Below are 20574 nucleotides of genomic sequence, written 5' to 3'. Positions count from 1 at the left end.
CAGAATGTCTTAACTTACATTTCCTGTTGAACTTCAGGTCCAAATTCAGGGAATATATTCCACCCTACCTACACAATTGTGATATAATATACAATGCCAATTTATCATTTAAAGTGCCATTTGTTTTTCAATGAATCGTTTCAGAATACCACTATTAAGGTTCTTATAGTTTTAATTGAGTTTGTGGCTTTTGGCTTTCAAAGGTTAGATAAAGTTACTTATGTTAATAGTTTTAATTTAAGAATATGCCAAAAATGGCCAAGAAGGATTATGGAGAAGCCATGGTTTGAATTCAGGTGTTCCCAGTGTTATCTTCATTGTACTTGGGTAGGATTCATTGATTAAGGGGTGGATTTCATCATATTTGTCTCATATTTGGGCAGTGAGATGAAAGCAAGATAGATGTTGGCTGTAATAGCATGATTGAAGCTCCTCCCCTTTGTATTTGCATAAAGGAGTGAGGCTTGGTTCATGTTGCCACAGCCGCCATCTTGCCTGTTTTGACTCTCCTCTCCCTTAAACAAGGGGATGCCATTGTTTAATCAATTTAACAGCTGCTTCAATTGCCACAGCAACTCTAGGCAACATAAAACAATATAAGGCTACAAATAATAATAATAATAATTATTATTATTATTAATATTATTATTATTATTATTATTATTATTATTTAAAACTTGCACACAGGGATAATGTTAAAGAATGTAAGCCTAATTTGTCCATAAGTAGACCTTATCTGCCCAAGAGTAGAGAAGGATAAACCAATCTACTCATTGTCCATATGACACAATTTACTATGTGGAACATATATGAGTGTCAAATTTTTGTTTCCTGTTTCTCTTTCTTTCTCCCATATCATTCAGAAAATGAACTTGAAAGCAGCTCCTTGCATTTTTCATCCATTTCAGTTTCCTTTGTCTTCCATTCAAGAACTGTGGTTCATATTAATTTTGGAAGCCGTATTTTATGGTTAGCTGAATTAAACTAAGTTGACACATTATGGCTTGGTTTCCAGAATAAGCCATAATAAAACAACCTGCATATAATGCTAAGCTTTAATTGGTAAGCTTACAGAGAAATAAGTATAAACCCAAGACAGCTTAGCATTACCTAGGTTCAAGGCCACTGAGGAACTATAACTAACTACACTTAATTGGGTTGTCAGTTTAATTCTGAACTCCCACCCAGAAGAAGAAGTGGGGTGCACATCCAAAATACTAATCTACACTGTTGGGATTTCACAGCCCATTCAGTAAGATACAGAAGGGTCACCATACATCTTGGGAATGAGCATTTTCTATGCCTGTCCCTGCACATCAGTGTCCACAGAAGGATAAAATGACAAAAGCAGCATCACGATGCAGGCAGGCTTCTTTTTGAACATCCATTTAGTATGGATGCACATAAGAAAGGGGTATGGTGGTGAGATGCTGAAATGCTATTTTAGTCATTCTAATGAAAACATCAAGTGTTTGCAGATATCTGTGCTGCTCAGGACACAAAATGGATGACCGCTTCTGATTATGTTGAAAATATAAGTAGTCCTCGTTTAGCAACTGCCTCATTTAATGACTGTTCACAGTTACGACAGTGACGAAAAAGTAACTCTGTGACCAGTCCTCATATTTATGACCTTCACAGGTCTGTAAAGCAAAGGAAAGCTGAACTCAGATCAGAACTTAGCAACTGCTTCACTAAACAACCAAATTGTGGTAGCTAAATGAGGACTACCTATATAACAATATACAGGTAGTGTTACTGTAAGTTATTGCAAATCTTGGCATTTGGCAACATGACCTAGTAAGTTAAATAAATACATAGTATTTCATTAGTTGTAAATGCCATAAAAACATTTTTTTTCTGATATATCACTCAGTTTGTAGAACTTCCAGTGAAAATGGGAAGTTTTCATTTATGCCCTAATTTTCCATTATTACTAAACTGGAAAAACAATATATTAGAAAAGAATGTTACATTGGTTTAAATGTCTGGCCTGTTCTAATACTTGAAACTCAAGTTTTCTATGTTGGAAATGTGTATCTAATGTAGGCATCCCTGGGTTTGTATGTCTATCTGATAGATGGATAGAAAAACAGAAACATGCCCATTAATAGTTATTAAGCAATGATCAATACTTAATAGAAAAGATACTCCTTTTACAATGTTAGTTTTTTATCCTAAAGTTAGTGATAATACCTGCCCGATGGAATAGCATAGTGACAGGGTTGGATGGCCCCAACCCTCTCAGCCTTTCACAAGGCACTGAAGACCTGGCTGTTCCCCCAGGCATTTGGGTCAGGGTGTGGCTGAGTGCTGTTGTTGTTGAGATGAGTCAGTGGTTTTCTTGGGCACCGGGGGTTGTTGGGGGTGTGTGTGACAGAGGACTTGGATGAGGAGGTTCAAGGTCATGGGGAGAAAATCCCAAGCATCTCCTCAGCCCACAGCCTGAACATGTGAAAGAAAAAAGGATGAGACTGGTACACCCTAAGGAATTCATAGTGTTTAGTTGCAGACTTTGGGAGTTAGAGTTAGTCTGGCGAGATTCTGTCTAGCAGGTGTACGCTAATAAAGTAACTGAGCAAATCCAGAACCGTCCTGTGGAGTTTCTTGGGCTGAACCTGATGGGGGAGGGGGGGTTCGTTTAACCTTGGAAGCCACCCAGAGTCACTCGTATGAGATGGGTGGGTATATAAATTAAATAAATAAAGGAATAAATAAATAATAAAATACTTACAGATTTTTAATGTCAACAGCTCCACGGAATGCCTTCCTTGGAATGGCGTGTATCTGGTTTTCACTGAGGTCCCTAAGAAAAGATAGTAATTAACTTAAGTGGATCCCTTTATTTAAGAACATTTATTTCAAGTTAATCCAAACCACTGTAATTAAGTCTAATTATATACATTTCCTTAGAATAACTGACATTTTATCAATTACCAAACAAAAAAAAATCAAAATCAAAATCTACTTAGTAAATCCAATTCCTAAGCAATGGCATGATGGACATTTTAAAGCAATGAACTAAAGCTCTTAAATATTGGAATTCAACATAAAGGGAAGAAGGAAACAGTAAATATTCAGATTTAATTTCACTACATAATTTCCCAAAACAACTGCTATTAGATTAAAATAAGATTATAGCCATTATACATTAGTATCTTATAAAACTTTGACAAAAATCCTTAAAACATCCATGCCTGAGATGATGATAGCTTGCAAGGGCATTTAAAAAAATAAATATACATGCTAATCGCTATGCATAGCTACACCATGCCAATCCACATAAAGTACGTAGTTCACAGCTTATCTGCAGGAAGCTAGCGGTATTGTTGATAACAATAACAGTAATAATAACACAACAGAACAACAACAACAAAATGAGCTACTTGTAGAAGGCCCATGTTGGTCTCATTAATCACATTTGTTAATTCCTACTGTGCAAAGCTAGGTGATATAATAAAGAAACTGAAGGCTCTTTTTTTTTTTTTAGTTGGGTGCAAAAAACAAATTTGTCCTCTCCATTGTTTGTACTGGAGAACTGTCACTCCTGTAGATGACCAGTGCCTCTTTTCCCACTCAAACTGCAAGCTTGTTTTATTTCTGTTTTCTGGAAGGGCATATTTTATTCTTTGGTGCGATATGTTCTGCCTGTATCTTTGTGGGGATGGGGATGGGGTGTCTTTGGGGCAGTTGTTTTGAATTCCTGTGGAGTGTGCTAGAAGTTGTCTATTTTTCCACTGAGTCAGAGGAGTATGTAATCATTTTCCCCCCCTTCCTGGCTGTGATAATTTCTCACAAATCTATCCTGTGTAGAATTCGAACTGAGCCCTTACTCAGCTTTCTTCTGCCACCCAACTTCACAACCTCCCTCTCAGGTTAATATTGACCAAGTTAGTTTCCCCAATGTGCTTGCTGCTTGTGTATTTCACTTCTGAGGTGTGTATTTGTGACCCCTGCTTATTGTGTCTGGGTTTGCACTGGATTTTTTTTTCTTTTAATACAATTTTTGATGGGAGTTCATAGTGGATTTGGTGATATATACTATATATTCACACACATACCCCTCTCTCTCATTGTGTGTGTATAAATAGTTAAAATAGATAGGCAACATATATATCTTATCTATGTGCCTCTGTATTATTATGCTTAATTTTGTTCTGTGCAGGAATTCATGAATTTGCAACCTTGTGTTCAGGCCCCAGGAAATGTAATTTACCTTTTGGTTAAACAGGTTGCTTGCTCTATCCACCAATAACTTTATGTCCTTAAGGTGTATCACCAAGTCATTCTACTGAAAGAATCCAAACTTGAAAACATCTCTTTTGTCTAAACTTAGCTCTAGAGATTCAGAGGAATTTTCTATTCCCTGGAAATCCTAGATTTCACTGTTGCTTAGAATGAAAGGTTTCAAGCTGAAACAAGGTACAGAGGTAAAAAAAGTAAGTTTATTCAAGTTTGCAATTGAAAAGGAAAACAAACAAGCAGGCCATAAAACCTGCCTCCCCAATTAGTTACTTTTCCTCTTTCAGTTCTCCAGATATTTCCACTGCTTTCCTACAAACTTTCTTAGATGTCCTGCTAAGCCATTTAAAATGGAAGGACAACAAGGGAAGAATTCTTCTACTTCCAACATGGAATTGCAAGTAATTAAAAATTTCACTTGCCCTGAATAGGTATAGCTAACATCTGTGAAATGCTGTCAACTGTGGAGGGAAGATGTGGGTGGTGAATTTCAGCTGAACTTGGGAGCAAAGTTTTACTTTAAGGTTAACATTTCCTTCCAGAAAATGGAACCCAACACAGAAGTTACAGTCGTGTGAAAAAGAAACTACACCCTCTTTGAGTTCTATGGTTTTACGTATCAGGACACAATAAAAATCAGCTGGTCCTTGGCAGTTCTCAAAAGTAGGTAAATACAACCTCAGATGAATAACAACACATGACATATTATACCATGTCATCATTTATTTTACAAAACGGAAGCCAAAATGGAGAAGCCATGTGTGAAAAACTAAGTACACCCTTAGTGCTTCCAGAGGTATGAAGAGGCTAAGTAGCAGCCAAGTACTGCCAATCAAATGCCCTTGATCGTCACCAAGTGTGACTACCTCTATAAAAGCCAAAGTTTTAGGAGTCTGCTGGTCTCTAGCATTGTGGTGCGTGTTAACACAATGCCAAAGAGTATAAACATCAGCAATGATCTTAGAGAAGCAATTGTTGCTGCCCATCAATCTGGGAAGGGCTATAAGGCAATTTCCAAACAATTTGAACTCCATCATTCTACAGTGAGGAAGATTATTCACAAGTGGAAAACATTCAAGACAGTTGCCAATCTTCCCAGGAGTGGACATCCCAGCAAATTCACCCCAAGGTCAGACCGTGCAATGCTCAGAGAAATTGCAAAAAATCCAAGAGTTACATTTCAGACTCTATAGGCCTCAGTTAGCATGTGAAATGTTAACGTTCATGACAGTACAATTAGAAAATGACTGAACAAGTATGGTTTGTTTGGAAGGGTTGCCAGGAGAAAGCCTCTTCTCTCTAAAAAGAACATGGCAACACGGCTTAGGTTTGCAAAGTTGCATCTGAACAAATCACAAGACTTCTGGAATGCTGTCCTTTGGACAGATGAGACCAAAGTGGAGATGTTTGGCCATAATGCACAACGCCACGTTTGGCGAAAATCAAACACAGCATATCAACACAAACATCTCATACCAACCGTCAAGCACGTTGGTGGAGGGGTGATGATTTGGGCTTGTTTTGCAGCCGCAGGACCTGGGCACCTTGCAGTCATTGAGTTGACCACAAACTCCTCTGGATACCAAAGTATTCTAGAGTCAAATGTGAGGCCATCTGTCTGACAGCTAAAGCTTGGCCAACATTCGGTTATGCAACGGGACAATGATCCCCAGCACACCAGCAAATCTACAACAGAATGGCTGAAAAAGAAAAGAATCAAGGTGTTGCAATGGCCCAGTCAAAGTCCAGACCTCATTGAAATGCTGAAATGCTGTGGCGGGACCTCAAGAGAGCTGCGCATAAACAAATGCCTGCAAACCTCAATGAACTGAAGCAATGTTGTAAAGAAGAGTGGACCAAAATTCCTCCACAACATCAGATGTGAGAGACTGATAAAGTCATACAGAAAATGATTACTTAAAGTTATTGCTGCTAAAGGTGGTTCTACAAGCTATTGAATCATAAGCTGTACTTAGTTTTTCACACATGGCTTCTCCATTTTGGCTTTTTTTTTGTAAAACAAATGATGACATGGTGTAATATGTCATGTGTTGTTGTTCATCTGAGGTTGTATTTATCTACTTTTGAGAACTGCTAAGGACCAGATGATTTTTATTATGTCCTGAGACATAAAACCATAGAAATCAAAGAGGGTGTACTTTCTTTTTCACATGACTGTATATAGAGAGAGTTAACTGATACAAAATACATACATGCCTGCCTATATAACTTGGTCTTTTCAATGAGCTGTCTCCCACCGAATGTTCTTTTCAGCCCTTAAACATCATCTTTAGAAAAAAAATTAACCAGACAGAACTAGTGAGTTTTATTTCCAATGCATTTCTAAAGTTAAGCAAATGTCACCTACGTGAGGACGAGAGAAGTATAAACTTGCTTTGGCCAAGTAATGGCAAACAAAATTACCTGTCCCACTTTGGGACAGTTTACCTGAGTCAGTTTGAACTTCCCTTTTCCTGAATCTAATGCCAATATGAAAACACACAGCTCAAAGTATTTATCATAAATAACACGATAAGATGTAAGACCATTCCAATGAGTTCTATACGGCATGACTTCACTTTTTCTAAGTCCGGGGACAAATTTGGCATGGTGTGGTTCTGCAGACTGAAATCAGTATTTCTTGAGGAGCCAGCTTAATATGAAGGCTCTTGCCTATTCCGATAGTGAGTACTTGCAATACCCCCAGGGTGCAATTAAATGAGTGTGTAAGAAAATAAAATGTATTTTTTAGCTTTATGAAGGCAGGGCTTTTACAAGAAATGTTGGCTTCCAATTCTCCATGAACAGTTGATCACTGTACGACTGATCTAAACAAGCAGAGATCAATAATTTCTTTTGTTCTTTCTTTACAATTTCCATTTCAAGAGCAACTGAACAGATATGAAGTTATGTGCCTTTTGCTTTTTCCAAGACTTGTCATCAAGTTAGTGAATAAATTGCTATATAAAACAAAGTTTTACCCCATAAATTACAATTTACATCAGAAACTACATCATGTTTTGACCATTGTTGAATTTACAGCATTGCTACACAGACTGCAAAACTTATTTATATGTGTGTATTAGACAATTTACATGTGTGTATTGGAGAAATAATTGGAGGACAAAATAGAACAAATATTGGTTTGCATGCAGGTTTTAGTGAACTTGCACGTTTAGAGACTATTCTCAAACAGCAAAATGTATCCACTTCAAAATACTCTGCTAAATTCTGTATTCATAATAAAAAGTTCTAAGTGTATATTCACAATAGATGTTATTGTATGTTTATTGAATGAATGGGTTGCTGTATTAGAGATTCATATATAATACACCACCTCTCTGCAATGAAGTCAGCTCTGCATTGCAGCTATTTTATTACTCACCATCAAATATCCCAATTGAATATGCTATTTGCTTTACAAAGCACAGAATGCTATTATTTTAATTGTATAAATGGAAATTGCTGTGTGCAATAGTGAAATCATGCTCTTCTAAAGTTGGGATAAGGGACCTTTTTTTCCCCGTATAGTTAAATCAACATTACTTTAAGACAATAAATTTTCTGTAGTAGGCAAACCTGCTTCTAAATTTAATTACTGGTAATTTTATTTTCCCTCCATGGTTTAACCTCTCTTTAAGAGACTGATCAGTAGTATCATAAATCTACATCCAATACTTTACAGAAACTACCCAGTGTGGAGAAAGGAATAAAGTGCATTTATTTTCTGAGGTCACAGTAGAAAGCAAGATGCAAACTGTACACCTAGAACTGAATCCTTTCACAGTAATATCCTGATAAGAGAATCTGATGTCTAAAAGCAGCCCCAAAATGAAGTGACAATGGTAAAAAGCTCCTCTCTCTAACTTCCAATCCAGGATCTTCAGATGCTAGGTACAAAACCACTGTAGATGCTTAGGCCAGGACTTTTCAAACCTTTTCAGGTTGCAGCAGTAGTTGTTTATTTGTTTAAAAAAAACTGATCAAGTGGGGTGGGGCTTCTGAATGTCAGTTGACAACCCCTGTCCTTTCCATCCTACATAACTGGGGGGGGGGGGGGGGGAGGGGGAATCTCTGTAAGGGAAAATAAGCCAGCAAGAAACCCAACAGAAATGAGCCCAGAAGAAAGGTAACTCTTTCTTAGATGAAATGTTGGGATCATAGGGCTCACTTAACTTGGTTTGCTTCTTGCAAAGTTTCATTACCAAAGTAGGTAACAGGCAACAGTGACACAAGGAAGCAGAATCTGTTGACTATTTATGAGTGACCACGTGTCCTACCAGTCTTGATCTGGGTTGTTGTTTTTGTGTACAAAGCCAACTTCGCTTGGTTAGCTGTATTATTTCACCTTAGATGGTTCCTGTCTATTGTGTTGGTTCTCCTTATCTACATGTTGGTTGCTGGATACGTGATAAGGGAGGATGTAGGCTGGTTTGTTTGCTTTCTTTCTTTTGGAGTCCTCTGTAGAAAGGGTTTATGTCTATGAGTCTGTTAATGGCTGGCCTATCAGAGAGCACAATTTCTAGGAATTCTCTTGCATTCTTTTGTAGGGGAGATGGGTGGGAGAGAAATCCAATCAATCAATAAATCAATAAGTTCTTGAATTTGGGTTGATAAGAAATGGTTACAGTTTCCCAGCTGAATATATTGTTCAATTTGTCTATGTGTTGTGAAATTAACCAACCACGCCACCTCATTATCTAGCGGAGTAATGAAACATCTGCAAAAAGAAAACCAAGTTCAGAAGAACCTCAAGAATCTAGCAATTCAGCCCTGAGCTACATTTACGGTCAAAAAACGTTTGTGAATATTTCTCTAGCATCAACAGCACATGAGACATCAAGTTCAAAAACAAGGTTGGAAATGGAAAAGATAACTTTTCCTACTGCGTGTTGCCACTTAGCATTAAGTAAGCTATTATTGGCCACAATCATAATCACTGACAACTCTGCTTTTAACTTTACAAACTTCAACATGATAAAGCACAACCCTTTTCATTTTTGTTGTTTTAGGGTACTGTTAATCTTCTTTTCCATTATACATTTCAATTCATGCTGAATCTGGGTGGGCCATGACATGAAAAGGGTATCAGATATCCTGATCTGGTTCTTGTGTCAGCCAAGTGTACTTAAATACCAATATGTCCTGAAGATTTTAAGGTTGGATGATGAATGCCAGGTTGGTCTGCAGGAAAACAACCAGCATTCAGGACTACGATGGATATGGGGTAACACAGAACAGAAATCATTAGACAAGTCTCAGTTGTGTCCTTCAGGTGGTCATAGGAAGGAAATTTTGGGGGCTTCCAGATGATGTGAGGCAATAACCTCAGGAGTTTTTCAGGTTTGGAACAACTTGGCTAGAACAAGAGTGATTTTTATCATCTGTTTGATCATCTGTGTTCAGCCTGAATGCTTAGCCTTCATATTTAGCAAAGCTGCATCCCGATAAAAACCTCTACCTTAGGAAGGCTTTACATCTAACATTTCTGGAAAGCTTCAGGTCCCTCAAGGGATTGGCTCTGCTTTCTGAGGATGTGCTGTTCTACTTATTACTCTAACTCTTGGGAGTCACTTGACCTTATTTCATCATATTTACCTACAAAATTTTTATACGTATATTATGAAACTCTATCTGCTGTTCACTTGGAATTATGTGTCTATTTCCATTGTACAAAGAGATGCCTATGATATGGTGAGGTGCATATGACATTTTCTCATAATATATTTTGGCAAGGTGGATGAAAGAAGAACACTAGTCTGGGAACTAAAATAATTCTAGGTTAGACCAGAGCAACTTTGCAGGAACATAAAGTGCTAGTATTTATTATAATTCAGAGGCTAATTTACTGAATGCCAAACCATTTTCTGAGGTTTTGGAGGAATTTTAAACTTTATTTTGTGGTGCTTGTAATACAAAATAGGTAAAATACAAATCCTTTTATTACTGACGTCTCATATTTATTCCTGGAATAAACTATGGCATCATTTTAGTAATTCTCAAAGTAGAATCAATTCCATTCTATGATATGTCCAGAAATGCACTTAGAGTAATTTGCCAATAATGCACAGCATAATACTGTTTTAAGCAGACAGTAAATATTATTCATTATAGAAAATAAAGTTCCTAAGCAGATTTACCATTCATATTACAAAAAGCTACAATGGTCCAGGAAAACATAGCGATTATGATAAAAAAGCAGCAAAGCAGGGCCTCATAAACATGATCTTCAGAAAATCAAGCTCTGAGAAAGACACAGCAGTTTAATTACATATTTTCCATCTTACAAAATGCAAATGGATAACTATTAAATGTGTAGTGTATTAATCCCTCAGAGATATTCTGATTCTGTTTCCTGATTTTTAAAAAAACTATTTAAAGTATTATAGTTGATTTCCTTATGCTCATGGTGAAAAATACTATCAGAATTCGATCCCAATGCTTACTTATTATTACATCTTGCATGCACTTCTGTAATAAATTGGCTTGTGGAATTCACTGCCATTACATGTGGCAATGGCCTAAAGCAAAGGCATATTTTTTAAATTCTAAATTCAGTCATTATAAGAAGGCTTTGTTTTCAGGTTTTCCACGCAAGTTTCCCATAGCCATCTGGCTACTGCTGTTAGAAAAAAGAAAGTGAGTCCAGAGCAGCCTTTCTCAACCAGAGATCTGTGAGAGGTCGTGCCTGAAATAATAAATATATAGTTTTTAAAAAAAACTTTTGCATGCTGTGACTCAGCTGCTAGCCTGCCACTTTGCTGTTGTTGTAAATATTGCCAAACATGAATTGTGTAGATTAGAATTGAATTGTATTGTGAAGTTTTCATATTTTTTTGCTATTTTTATGCAGGACTTTCCTGAGACCTGAAAATTATTACAAGGCTGACAAAGGTTCATCTACAGGAATCATAACTCTGAACATGTGGAAGAGTTCTTGCTTTTTTTCTGCAATGCAGCGTCCCTCATTGGGTGCATCTCCACAATAGAAAAGTTGGAATTACTTTGAATTCAGGGCAGGTTGTTCCTTGCAGGGCAGGTCATTCCACTATTGTTCTAATCATCTGAGAAGTGTTTGCATGCTTGAAACACTTCTTAATAGTTGGAAGAGCCACTCCAAGTGGAACAAAACATTTCAAGCTCTAAAAGTTCTTGAATTTGAAAGTTTGCCCCTACCACTATTTAAGAGCAAGCATGTTGTTAGATGCTTCCTGACCAATCAGCAGTAGCAAATTCATGGGAGAGGTTAGGGAAAGAAACCCCTTTGGACAATTCTAAACCCTTTTGCTACAAAACAATCTGCAAATCAAGGTTTGAAACTATTTTCAGATGAGACGAACAGTCAAGTGAAATACTTCTTCCATTAGGGCCCACACACTCAGAAAAAGCAGCGTTTGAGATACACAGTTAGGTTTCAGACGTTTTCTTGAGCTGCAGTTCACTTTATCAGACAAACAGAGTGGCTAGACTGAGGTAGGATTCAGTCTAGCCACTCTATGCATCTCAGAAACTGAGGTTCATGACAAAGGCTTACGCCTTAAATTTTTTTTAAAAAAACACCTTAATTAAAATGTGTTGGTCAGAAAAGGTGCTACCAGACTCTTTCTGATGTGTTGGCCACCACAGGCAGTCCTCTTACAAAGAAGACCACCAGCACATCTTACTTTTGTGGGGTTGGTGGTTTACCTTCTCCTAGCTAAAAAGAAGCCAGTTTCATCTGAGGATTAGTAATCACTGAAGTTTATCTAGGAAGTGGTAGGTATGTGTGCGTATGTATGTATATACGTAATGTGCTTGCATGCAGAGAGGGAGAGCAAGCAAGCAGAATATCAATGAAACGACACCTTAAAATATTTTAAGTATAAACAGTATTAATAACTTTGCATAAATGATTAACATTATGAAAACTGTTCCCTTTTTTAATAAGAAAAATCCATTTTAATCACATAAAATACACTCTGCAGAACAGTGGGTACAGACTGTCTGGAGTTGGTAATCTATAAAATTTTCTTTTGTGTTGGCTTGATTCATTTAACTTGTTTGGTTTTTATGTAATTTAAAACCATCCTTAAAATATCTCTTATACAATATAGAGTATGGATCTTTGTGTCTTTTCATTTGATTGCTGATCTTTCTACACCTACGGTAGGACATTTTCACTCTAAAGTGAAGGGCTTTTATTTTAGGATCTGTTATCTTTACACTGCAGAGCTGCTTCAGATGTAAATACATTTGTGTGAATACAGAAACCTGGAAAAGAAATAACCAGAATCAGATGGGTTACAATTCCTGGCTTTTTGGAGAACAACAAGAAAGCTTTGGGCAGATCACTGCACTCTCTGTTTTAATAAATTCCAATTCACTAAAGTCACTTCCACTGGAAAAATGAGCAGGATGCAACGTGTGACAATAACTTAAGATTCTCCTGGATCCAATATGTTGATTGTTATTTCGTGTGATCATGCCCAAACAGGTTTCACAATCAGAATCTTCAGACTGGAAGCTAAGGTGGGCAATCCATTACTCATAAGCTATCCAAACCCCAAACTTTTTTGTGCCCCTCCAGTCTCCCTGAAAATCATGCTATTTGAATATGTAAAGTCTTCTGATGCCTTCATGGACGTATTCACCTAGGTAAAGTGGTTTACCACTGTTGTCTGATTACCTAACATCACTGACTCTTCAGAGCCTCATGACTATTGACCACAAGGATGTGGTTGGGATAGAGTTAAGTATTCTGTTTCCTCTCTTTCTCTATTACTGTGCCTGCTCTTTAAGGTTAAGGAGCCTGCTAATCTGAAGACCTTTTCTATTGCCTTTCTTCCCAGACATGCACACACACAGAGTAGATGCTCTCCTCAAAAGATGTAGCTAATTAAGTACTAGCCTTTACTTATCCCTGTAATCTATTTCCTATAATAAGTCTTCTTTCTGTTACAGCTACAAAGCCTTCTTTACTAATCATTGCTCAGCTTAGATTTCTGCTCTCAGAAAAGCTCATGCATTACACATCAAATGCTCAACTTCTGACTTTTCTGAGAAGTCACTTTGCCTTCCTAGTCTAATCTAAAATCCTGCAATTCCTTAGAGGTCTCACATCCAAGAACTAACTTGGTTTGCTTAGCCTCCCAGCCCTGGCCCTGCAGTCAGCTAACAAACCACCAAATCTTGTAGATGTGATTTCATACATTGCTTTTCAAAATAAAAGGTGTACAAACCCTGGAAACATCTCAATAAATGTAAAAAAAAAAATTCCTCTATCCTCAAATCACTATCTCTTTCTATCTCAGAGGGACAATTTTTTTATACCCAGAAGTTTGTTCTTTTAAAAAAACCATAACCCTGAAACATCTATCCACTGCAGTTGTTTTAAAGGAAGTCCTTAGGGTTGTTGTGACTTTTGGGGGGAGAAACATGTACGTCCTTGGGAGAGCAAGCAAGTTGAATCCATTCTACATGTCTTCTTTCAATGTGTACTTTATAGGGATATTCAAAATACTTTCGTCTTGCCCCTACTGTCAAAGATGGCCACATCTCTCTGATCAAGTACACCTCTGCCTGCTACCATCACAGAAACTGATCAAGGACAAAAATAATAGATTCACTGCAGATCAACCTTGCAGCACAAGTCACGTCATTACTGCTGTTTAATTTCAGCATGTTGGTATCTCTCTTGAGCTAAACATGTCATGGTTTCTTCTATAATTTGGTAAGCTCTAAAGTACTAAATACTATGTAGAGGGAGTATCACAAATATTTCATTAATGGCATTATTATCTGTAGCTTTCCTACATGGTACATCCAGAGCTTAGAGCTATAATGTTATAGAGTTTTGTGTTAATAATACTAATGCTTGGTTTTCCCTATATCTCCTATGGTTTGATTTGTTGACTAACCATTTAGCTTTTTTAGTTGTTACTTTAATTATCTTTGATATATTTAGTTGATTTTTCTCATTTTTATATCACTCTGTCTTACATTTTCTATTCCATTTTGTATTTATAGTCTTAGCATTAATACTAAGCACAATTCTTATAGATAAAGGATTTTAGTGTTGTAATTAATGGTTCTGTAATTAGTAATGCTAGCTCTACTTAGCTTTTATAAATTATAGCCTGGATTCTTATTGCCAGACTGGTTGTAACCTTTGTATGTTAACTTATGCTGGTTTGTTATCAAATTCAAGGATTTGAATTTCTGTACCTATCAGAAAGAAGGAACTTGGACAGTGTATTGACCTCCTGCTATTATGCCACTATATTAGCAGTTGCATTAATGATTAGCAAAATAACACAGTAATAGTAGGTATAAGAGATTATTGACCTAACTTTAGTTAGAATATGGATCATACAAACAACTTGGGAATCCATAAATTAAAACACACCATGTTTCAAATATAATCTATAGTTGTCAAAACATCTGGGTGTTGACAGTCTAGGAACAAAATAATTGAGTTATATTTTTGTCACAATCAATATTTGATCAATATTTGTCTATTATCTGAAAGTGATGTCAAAACAAGCTTAGTTGTTACGAAAAGTGTTTCATTTTTAAATTACTTCCTATTTTTGTGGAAAAATGGCAAATGATCTTGAAACAGATACAAGCAGGAAAGCAAACCAGAAACCTGAACTACATACCACTTGTGTCACTGGCACAGAACATAAGTCTTGTGTAAATAAACCCAGTTCATTATTTCAGCTGGATGAGATTATAGATATGCTTGTTCGTATTAACCATAAACCCCAAGATTCCAATTTCCAGATAAATGGAAACATCTTATTTTGATTCACCTTTACATTCTTAATTTTATACCTGCATTCCTACCCTATCTTTCCTCCAAGACACACATTCTACATGCCAATTTTGTCTTCACAGTAACGCAATATGGCAAGCTTGGCATCAATAGCTTTGGCTAATATATACTGAGGGGACGTGGTGGCGCAGCGGCTTCATGAGAAGCACAACTATAAACTACCATCCCCCCCCCAGCTACAAATGGCAGAATCAAATCAAGCAAACACCATTGACTGCTATAGCTTTTTTAAATTGACATTTGATTGATGCAGGTTCTGACAGTGTGTTTGTGTGTGTGTATGTATGTATGTATATATGTGTGTGTGCATGTGTGTGTGTTTATATATAAAAATAATAATAATCTGCACTCAATTGTGACCGATTCTGTGGCGACTGCCTGGACAAATCCCTGCAGTTTTCAAGGCAAGGTGAAGTGGTTTGCCAGTGCTTCCTTCCTAGAGTGGAGCCCAGCTGGCGAGCGCAGGAGGTGGGGTTTCCGCTGCTTTGTGCCTTTTTCAGGCGTACACGGCTTCTGTGTTGCCGGCAACTGCTCCCGTCTCCTGTGCAAGTGTCAAGTCCACAATGTCCAAACCCCAATCCCGAAGAATTCATGTTCTCCCCCCCCCCCCCAATCAAGGGAATCTTGGCTCAAACCTAGATTTAGAAATAAATCAGCTTAGGTCATCGTAGAAGATCTCTCAGGAGCTAAATCTGGGAAGCATTTTCTGTTGATTCTGTTGGACTCTAGCAGTGTTCAGTCCTATCAATCATCCTTCTAGAACAAGATTTTTTGTTACAATGGTTCTATATCCTTCAAAAACTAGTTTCTAGAGGTGATGTTGGATTTGCCTTGCTTTGGACGTTTTCTGCCCAAAGCCACAAATAAGTTATAGGAGAGACTGACATGAGGTGCCTTATAATCAATATATGGATCATACACAGCCCTATTTTTCCTTTTTGCCCACTACCAGGAAAACTATAGCTGATCTGAACTGATGTCTAAAGATAATAATGAGCTGGTGAAACCTAATAAACTAATATTAGACAAACCAGGTGTTCCTGTTATGGGTCAGTTAAGATACTTTTGGACTTTGCTTCTGATCTGCATGTTCACTGGCAACTGTAGCCAGGAGTGTGTTCACACAGATTAGGTTGGCCTGGCAGCTTCATTTTTTCCTGGGAAGTCCAGATCTAGTCATGATTAGAAGACTCTTCAGGAACTGTAAGTAGACCAAAATGTTGGTGGGTTTTATAATCTAGATACTTTAATGCCCTAAAAGTCCAGAATACTTTTGGATGTTATTTTCTCCCATAGTAAGCTGTCCACAGCCAAAGATATGATTTAGTGTACCTTCTTTATGTCCAAATCATAGTACAGAACATTACTCTAGAGAGCAACAATCTTCTTCTTTAAGTGGATGTCTGTTTAACTGGACAAATACTTCTTTTCTGATGTCTACTTTATCTGTTCCATCTGTTTTTATCTTAGTAGATTTGTTTTGTCCATGTGTGCACTTTGTTTTCGAATTCTTTATTATCTGTTAGTTGGTTTAAAATTAATGAGGTTGGAAAAAAAATCCAACTTTTCAATGTGATGCAACTTATAAATGTATATTTTTTGAAAAATGTAGATGTCCAATTTATGGGTATGTGGGTGTGTGGACTGCACATGTGTGTATAACATGTTAACTGCCAGAAGACTTGTTTATAATTATGGTGGTATGTTGTTGTTGCTGTTCAGTCATTAAGTCGTGTGCGACTCTTCATGACCCCACAAACCATATTGTGCCAGGCCTTCCTGTCCTTCACTGCCTCCCTGAGTTGCTCAGTTTTATGCTCAGTTTTATGCTTCAGTGATGCCATCTAACCATCTCATCCTCTGCTGTCCCCTTCTCCTTTAGCCTTCAATCTTTCCCAGCATCAGGGTCTTTTCCAAAGAGTCCTCTCTTCGCATTAGGTGACCAAAGTATCTGAGCTTGAGCTTCATTATCAATCCTTCCAATGAGCAGTCAGGGTTCATTTCCTTTAAGATTGACTGACCTCCTAGCAGTCCAGGGGACTCTTAAGAGTCTTCTCCAGCACCACAGTTCAAAGGCATCGATTCTTCAGCCTTCTTTATGGTCCATCTCTCACAGCCATACATTACTACTGGAAAAAACTATAGCTCTGATCATGCGGATCTTTGTCGGCAAGGTGATGTCTCTGCTTTTTAATATGCTGTCCAGGTTTGCCATAGCTTTCCTCCCAAGGAGCAAGCATCTTTTAATTTCATGGCTGCAGTCTCCATCTGCGGTGATCTTGGGGCCCAAATAAATGAAGTCTGTTACTGCTTCCATTTCTACCCCTTCTATTTGCCAGGAATTGATGGGTCCAGATGCCATGATCTTAGTTTTTTTAATGTTGAGTTTCAAGCCAGCTTTTGCACTCTCCTCTTTCACCCTCATCAAGAGGCTCTTTAGTTCTTCTTCACTTTCTGCCATTAGGGTGGTATCGTCTGCATATCTGAGGTTGTTGATGATTCTCCCTGCAATCTTAATTCCGGCTTGTGATTCTTCCAGCCTGGCATTTCTCATAATGTACTCTGCATATAGGTTAAATAAGCAGGGTGACAGTATACAGCTTCGTCGTACTCCTTTCCCTATTCTGAACCAATCAGTTGTTCCATGACCAGTTCTAACTGTTGCTTCTTGGCCTGCATACAGATTTCTCAAGAGACAGGTAAGGTGGTCTGGTACCCCCATCTCTTTAAGAATTTGCCACAGTTTGTTGTGATCCACACAACAGAAGGCTTTTGCATAGTCAATGAAGCAGAAGTAGATGTTTTTCTGGAACTCCCGTGCTTTCTCCATGATCCAGCGAATGTTGGCAATTTGATCTCTAGTTCCTTTGCCTCTTCGAAACATTCCAGGTTCCTATACAATATTGTTCTTTACAGCATCAGACCTTCTTTTCGCTTCCAGATACATCCACAGCTGAACATCCTTTCGGCTTTGGCTCAGCCGCTTCACTCTTTCTGGAGCTACTTGGAATTGCCCTCCGCTCTTCCCCCAGTAGCATACTGGACACCTTCCGACCTGAGGGGCTCATCTTCTGGCGTCATATCTTTTAGCCTTTTGACATTGTCCATGAGGTTTTCTTGACAAGGATACTGGAGTGGTTTGCCATTTCATTCTCCAGTGGACCATATTTTGTCAGAACTCTCTGACATGACCTGTCTGTCCTGGTGGTATATTATGTAAATAATTCACTGATTTTTCTCTTACCTGTGCAGGTTAATTTCCTGGAAAATAAAGTTTTCCTTCCCCACCAGAATAAAAGACATCCCTTCCTTTACAGTTAACTTTTGCCTGCTTCTCACAACCACAGAGGGTTTTTTTTCCCTTTCCGCTTTGTGAAAGGCAGCGGGTGTCATCACATAATTGAGAAACATGGCACCAGATGTCACAAGTCAGACTCTGTTTTTTTTCTCCTCTTCAAAAATCAGTCCACTGTTGAGCACTGAGTAACCGCAAGGAGTGGTAGAAAAATAGACCAAGAATCAGTGCATTAACTGTATCAGAGACAAGGAAGACCAGAAGCCCCCACATAGTCTGAAAACCCAGGGGAAGAGCTTCTTTCTCCATCTTCTTCGGGTGGCCTCTTGGCTCCAGAGCTTGTCAATCATTGCCACTACTGCAATTTAACACCACTTTTGCGAGACATCAAAATACAGGGATCACGTCCAAGCCTTTGTTTGGTGACTTGATAGATGTGCCTCTTCTACACTAATGATATGGAGTAAGACAAATGGTGCTGGCTTATAATTTACCCTCTGCCTTATTTCCTTGATCCTTCTGGCTGGCATTCAGATAAAAAGGGTAGAAGGAGATCAACAGTGCCTCATCGGAGCGGGAGCATCCACAAGGATGGGCAAAGGACAATGCGGGTGCCATTTCATGCAAATGGCATGACTTACACTCATCAAACATTGGGACACATTTGCATAATTTCCATGATGACATCACTGCCAGTGTGTCATTATTTTGGTGCAATTTTGGTTTGCCGCAGATCCCACTGCACCAGAGACACTTCTCTGACAAAGGGCAGTAAAGCAAGATATGCTCCTCTAAGATTTCAGAGCTCCAACCGATACCAATTTTGCACATTCACCCACCTGCTGATACAGTGTAGTCTTACTAATCTAACAAAGTAAAAGGGAGACTATAAATACAACATAAGAACAGGGATACACTAATCTGCCTGGCCAGAGTGTGAGGTGCAAAACTGCTTTTGAAAGCTTGCAGGTTGGGGAGAATGGAAGATGATTAGGAAAACAAATTCTCAAAAGCAATGTTTCCCTTAAAAGTATTCATTACAATTACCTCTGGATCATGATCATAACTGCTATGAAGGTCCTACTGCTGCACAAATATTAAACTTTTTTTTTTTTTTTAAGGATGCAGTTCAGGTATATTTATGTCTTTCTGGAACTATCATGTTGTGCCAAGGTTCGATTAAACTTTTGGGGAAAATATAGATACAAATTTACTCTCAGGGAGATGGTGCTGAATAATGGAGTAATCCAATGATATTCATGATGGAAGTGGAGTTGTACCGCCAAGTCATGTTTATATATCTTCCTACATATGACTTAAGGAATATTAGATATTGCAAAGCTATGACAAGTATGTGATGAAATTTAATTATATAGAAAGCTTGGGCAAACTACTTTCTGATAGACAACTTCTGCTGGTTGGAATGTTTTCAGAATTAATTGATTTTATGGCAAAGCCCAAAGAAAATTAAATTATATATTGGAACATTTTCATTAGAAGTGGATTTGGAAAAATAAAGTGGAAAAAGATGGAAAGCTTTCTACAATTAGAAGTGACAGCTGCATGGCTTTTCCTGAGCTTTTAAATCACATCAATAAGTATGACCTGTCCAAAGAGTTAGCGAAATGCATTTGTTAAAACTCTTCTCCATTTACTCAGCTTTCATGGCACAATGTACGATCATATTAGTACATTCATAAAAGTAATACCATAAAACAAGTGTCTCAAACGGCAACAGTCCCTAAAGAGTTGAATAAGCAATGTGCCTAAGAAAACATATTACATGTGATAGTTGTGTTTCATCTCCTCACACTTCATTTGTCAGCATAACTTCCTGCTAATGTTTAACCAGTGCTGTATTTATAAAAATGTTACTTAGGCAGCTGTTTGTAATGCATCATTTTAAGTAAACACCAGTCATGCCTTAATGCCTTATATATTTGTATTTTGGATGAGATATTCAACACAGCTTTTTCTGAACTTAATTTCAGCAGGAAGACCATCACCACTTGGCATAGTAGGATAACTTACAAGAATCCATAACCTGGTGGAGTTCTCATTACCAGGAGGTCCTTCCATCACTGATGTGGAGGCTTCCATTTTGAGAACCCCACAGCCCCTGCTGCTGCTAATTTCATCTCCCCTTCCCTAGAAAGGCTGTGCATGTTGTGGAACTTAAGATAGTTCTAGATATGAATTAGAGCCAAAGACTGACTGACTG

At 37.9% G+C, this 20574-nt stretch overlaps 1 protein-coding gene across 2 annotated transcripts in view; it reads right to left on the bottom strand.

The window, feature by feature from the left end:
- Positions 1 to 20574, bottom strand: part of SLIT2 (slit guidance ligand 2) — a 245792-nt gene that overhangs the window by 100834 nt on the left and 124384 nt on the right. For both annotated transcript variants that reach the window (XM_088131411.1, XM_088131412.1), the window contains exon 5: positions 2735 to 2806. In XM_088131411.1, coding sequence (XP_087987537.1) covers positions 2735 to 2806 — 72 coding nt within the window. The remainder of the gene's footprint in view (positions 1 to 2734; positions 2807 to 20574) is intronic.

The sequence above is a fragment of the Python bivittatus genome, unplaced genomic scaffold (assembly GCF_059951505.1).
Source record: "Python bivittatus isolate LINGU-HERP-01145 unplaced genomic scaffold, Pbiv_v1 ctg000960_np1212, whole genome shotgun sequence".
Lineage (NCBI taxonomy): Eukaryota > Metazoa > Chordata > Lepidosauria > Squamata > Pythonidae > Python > Python bivittatus.
The sequence above is the reverse complement of the archived record's forward strand: the minus strand, read 5'-3'. Positions and strand labels throughout refer to the sequence as shown.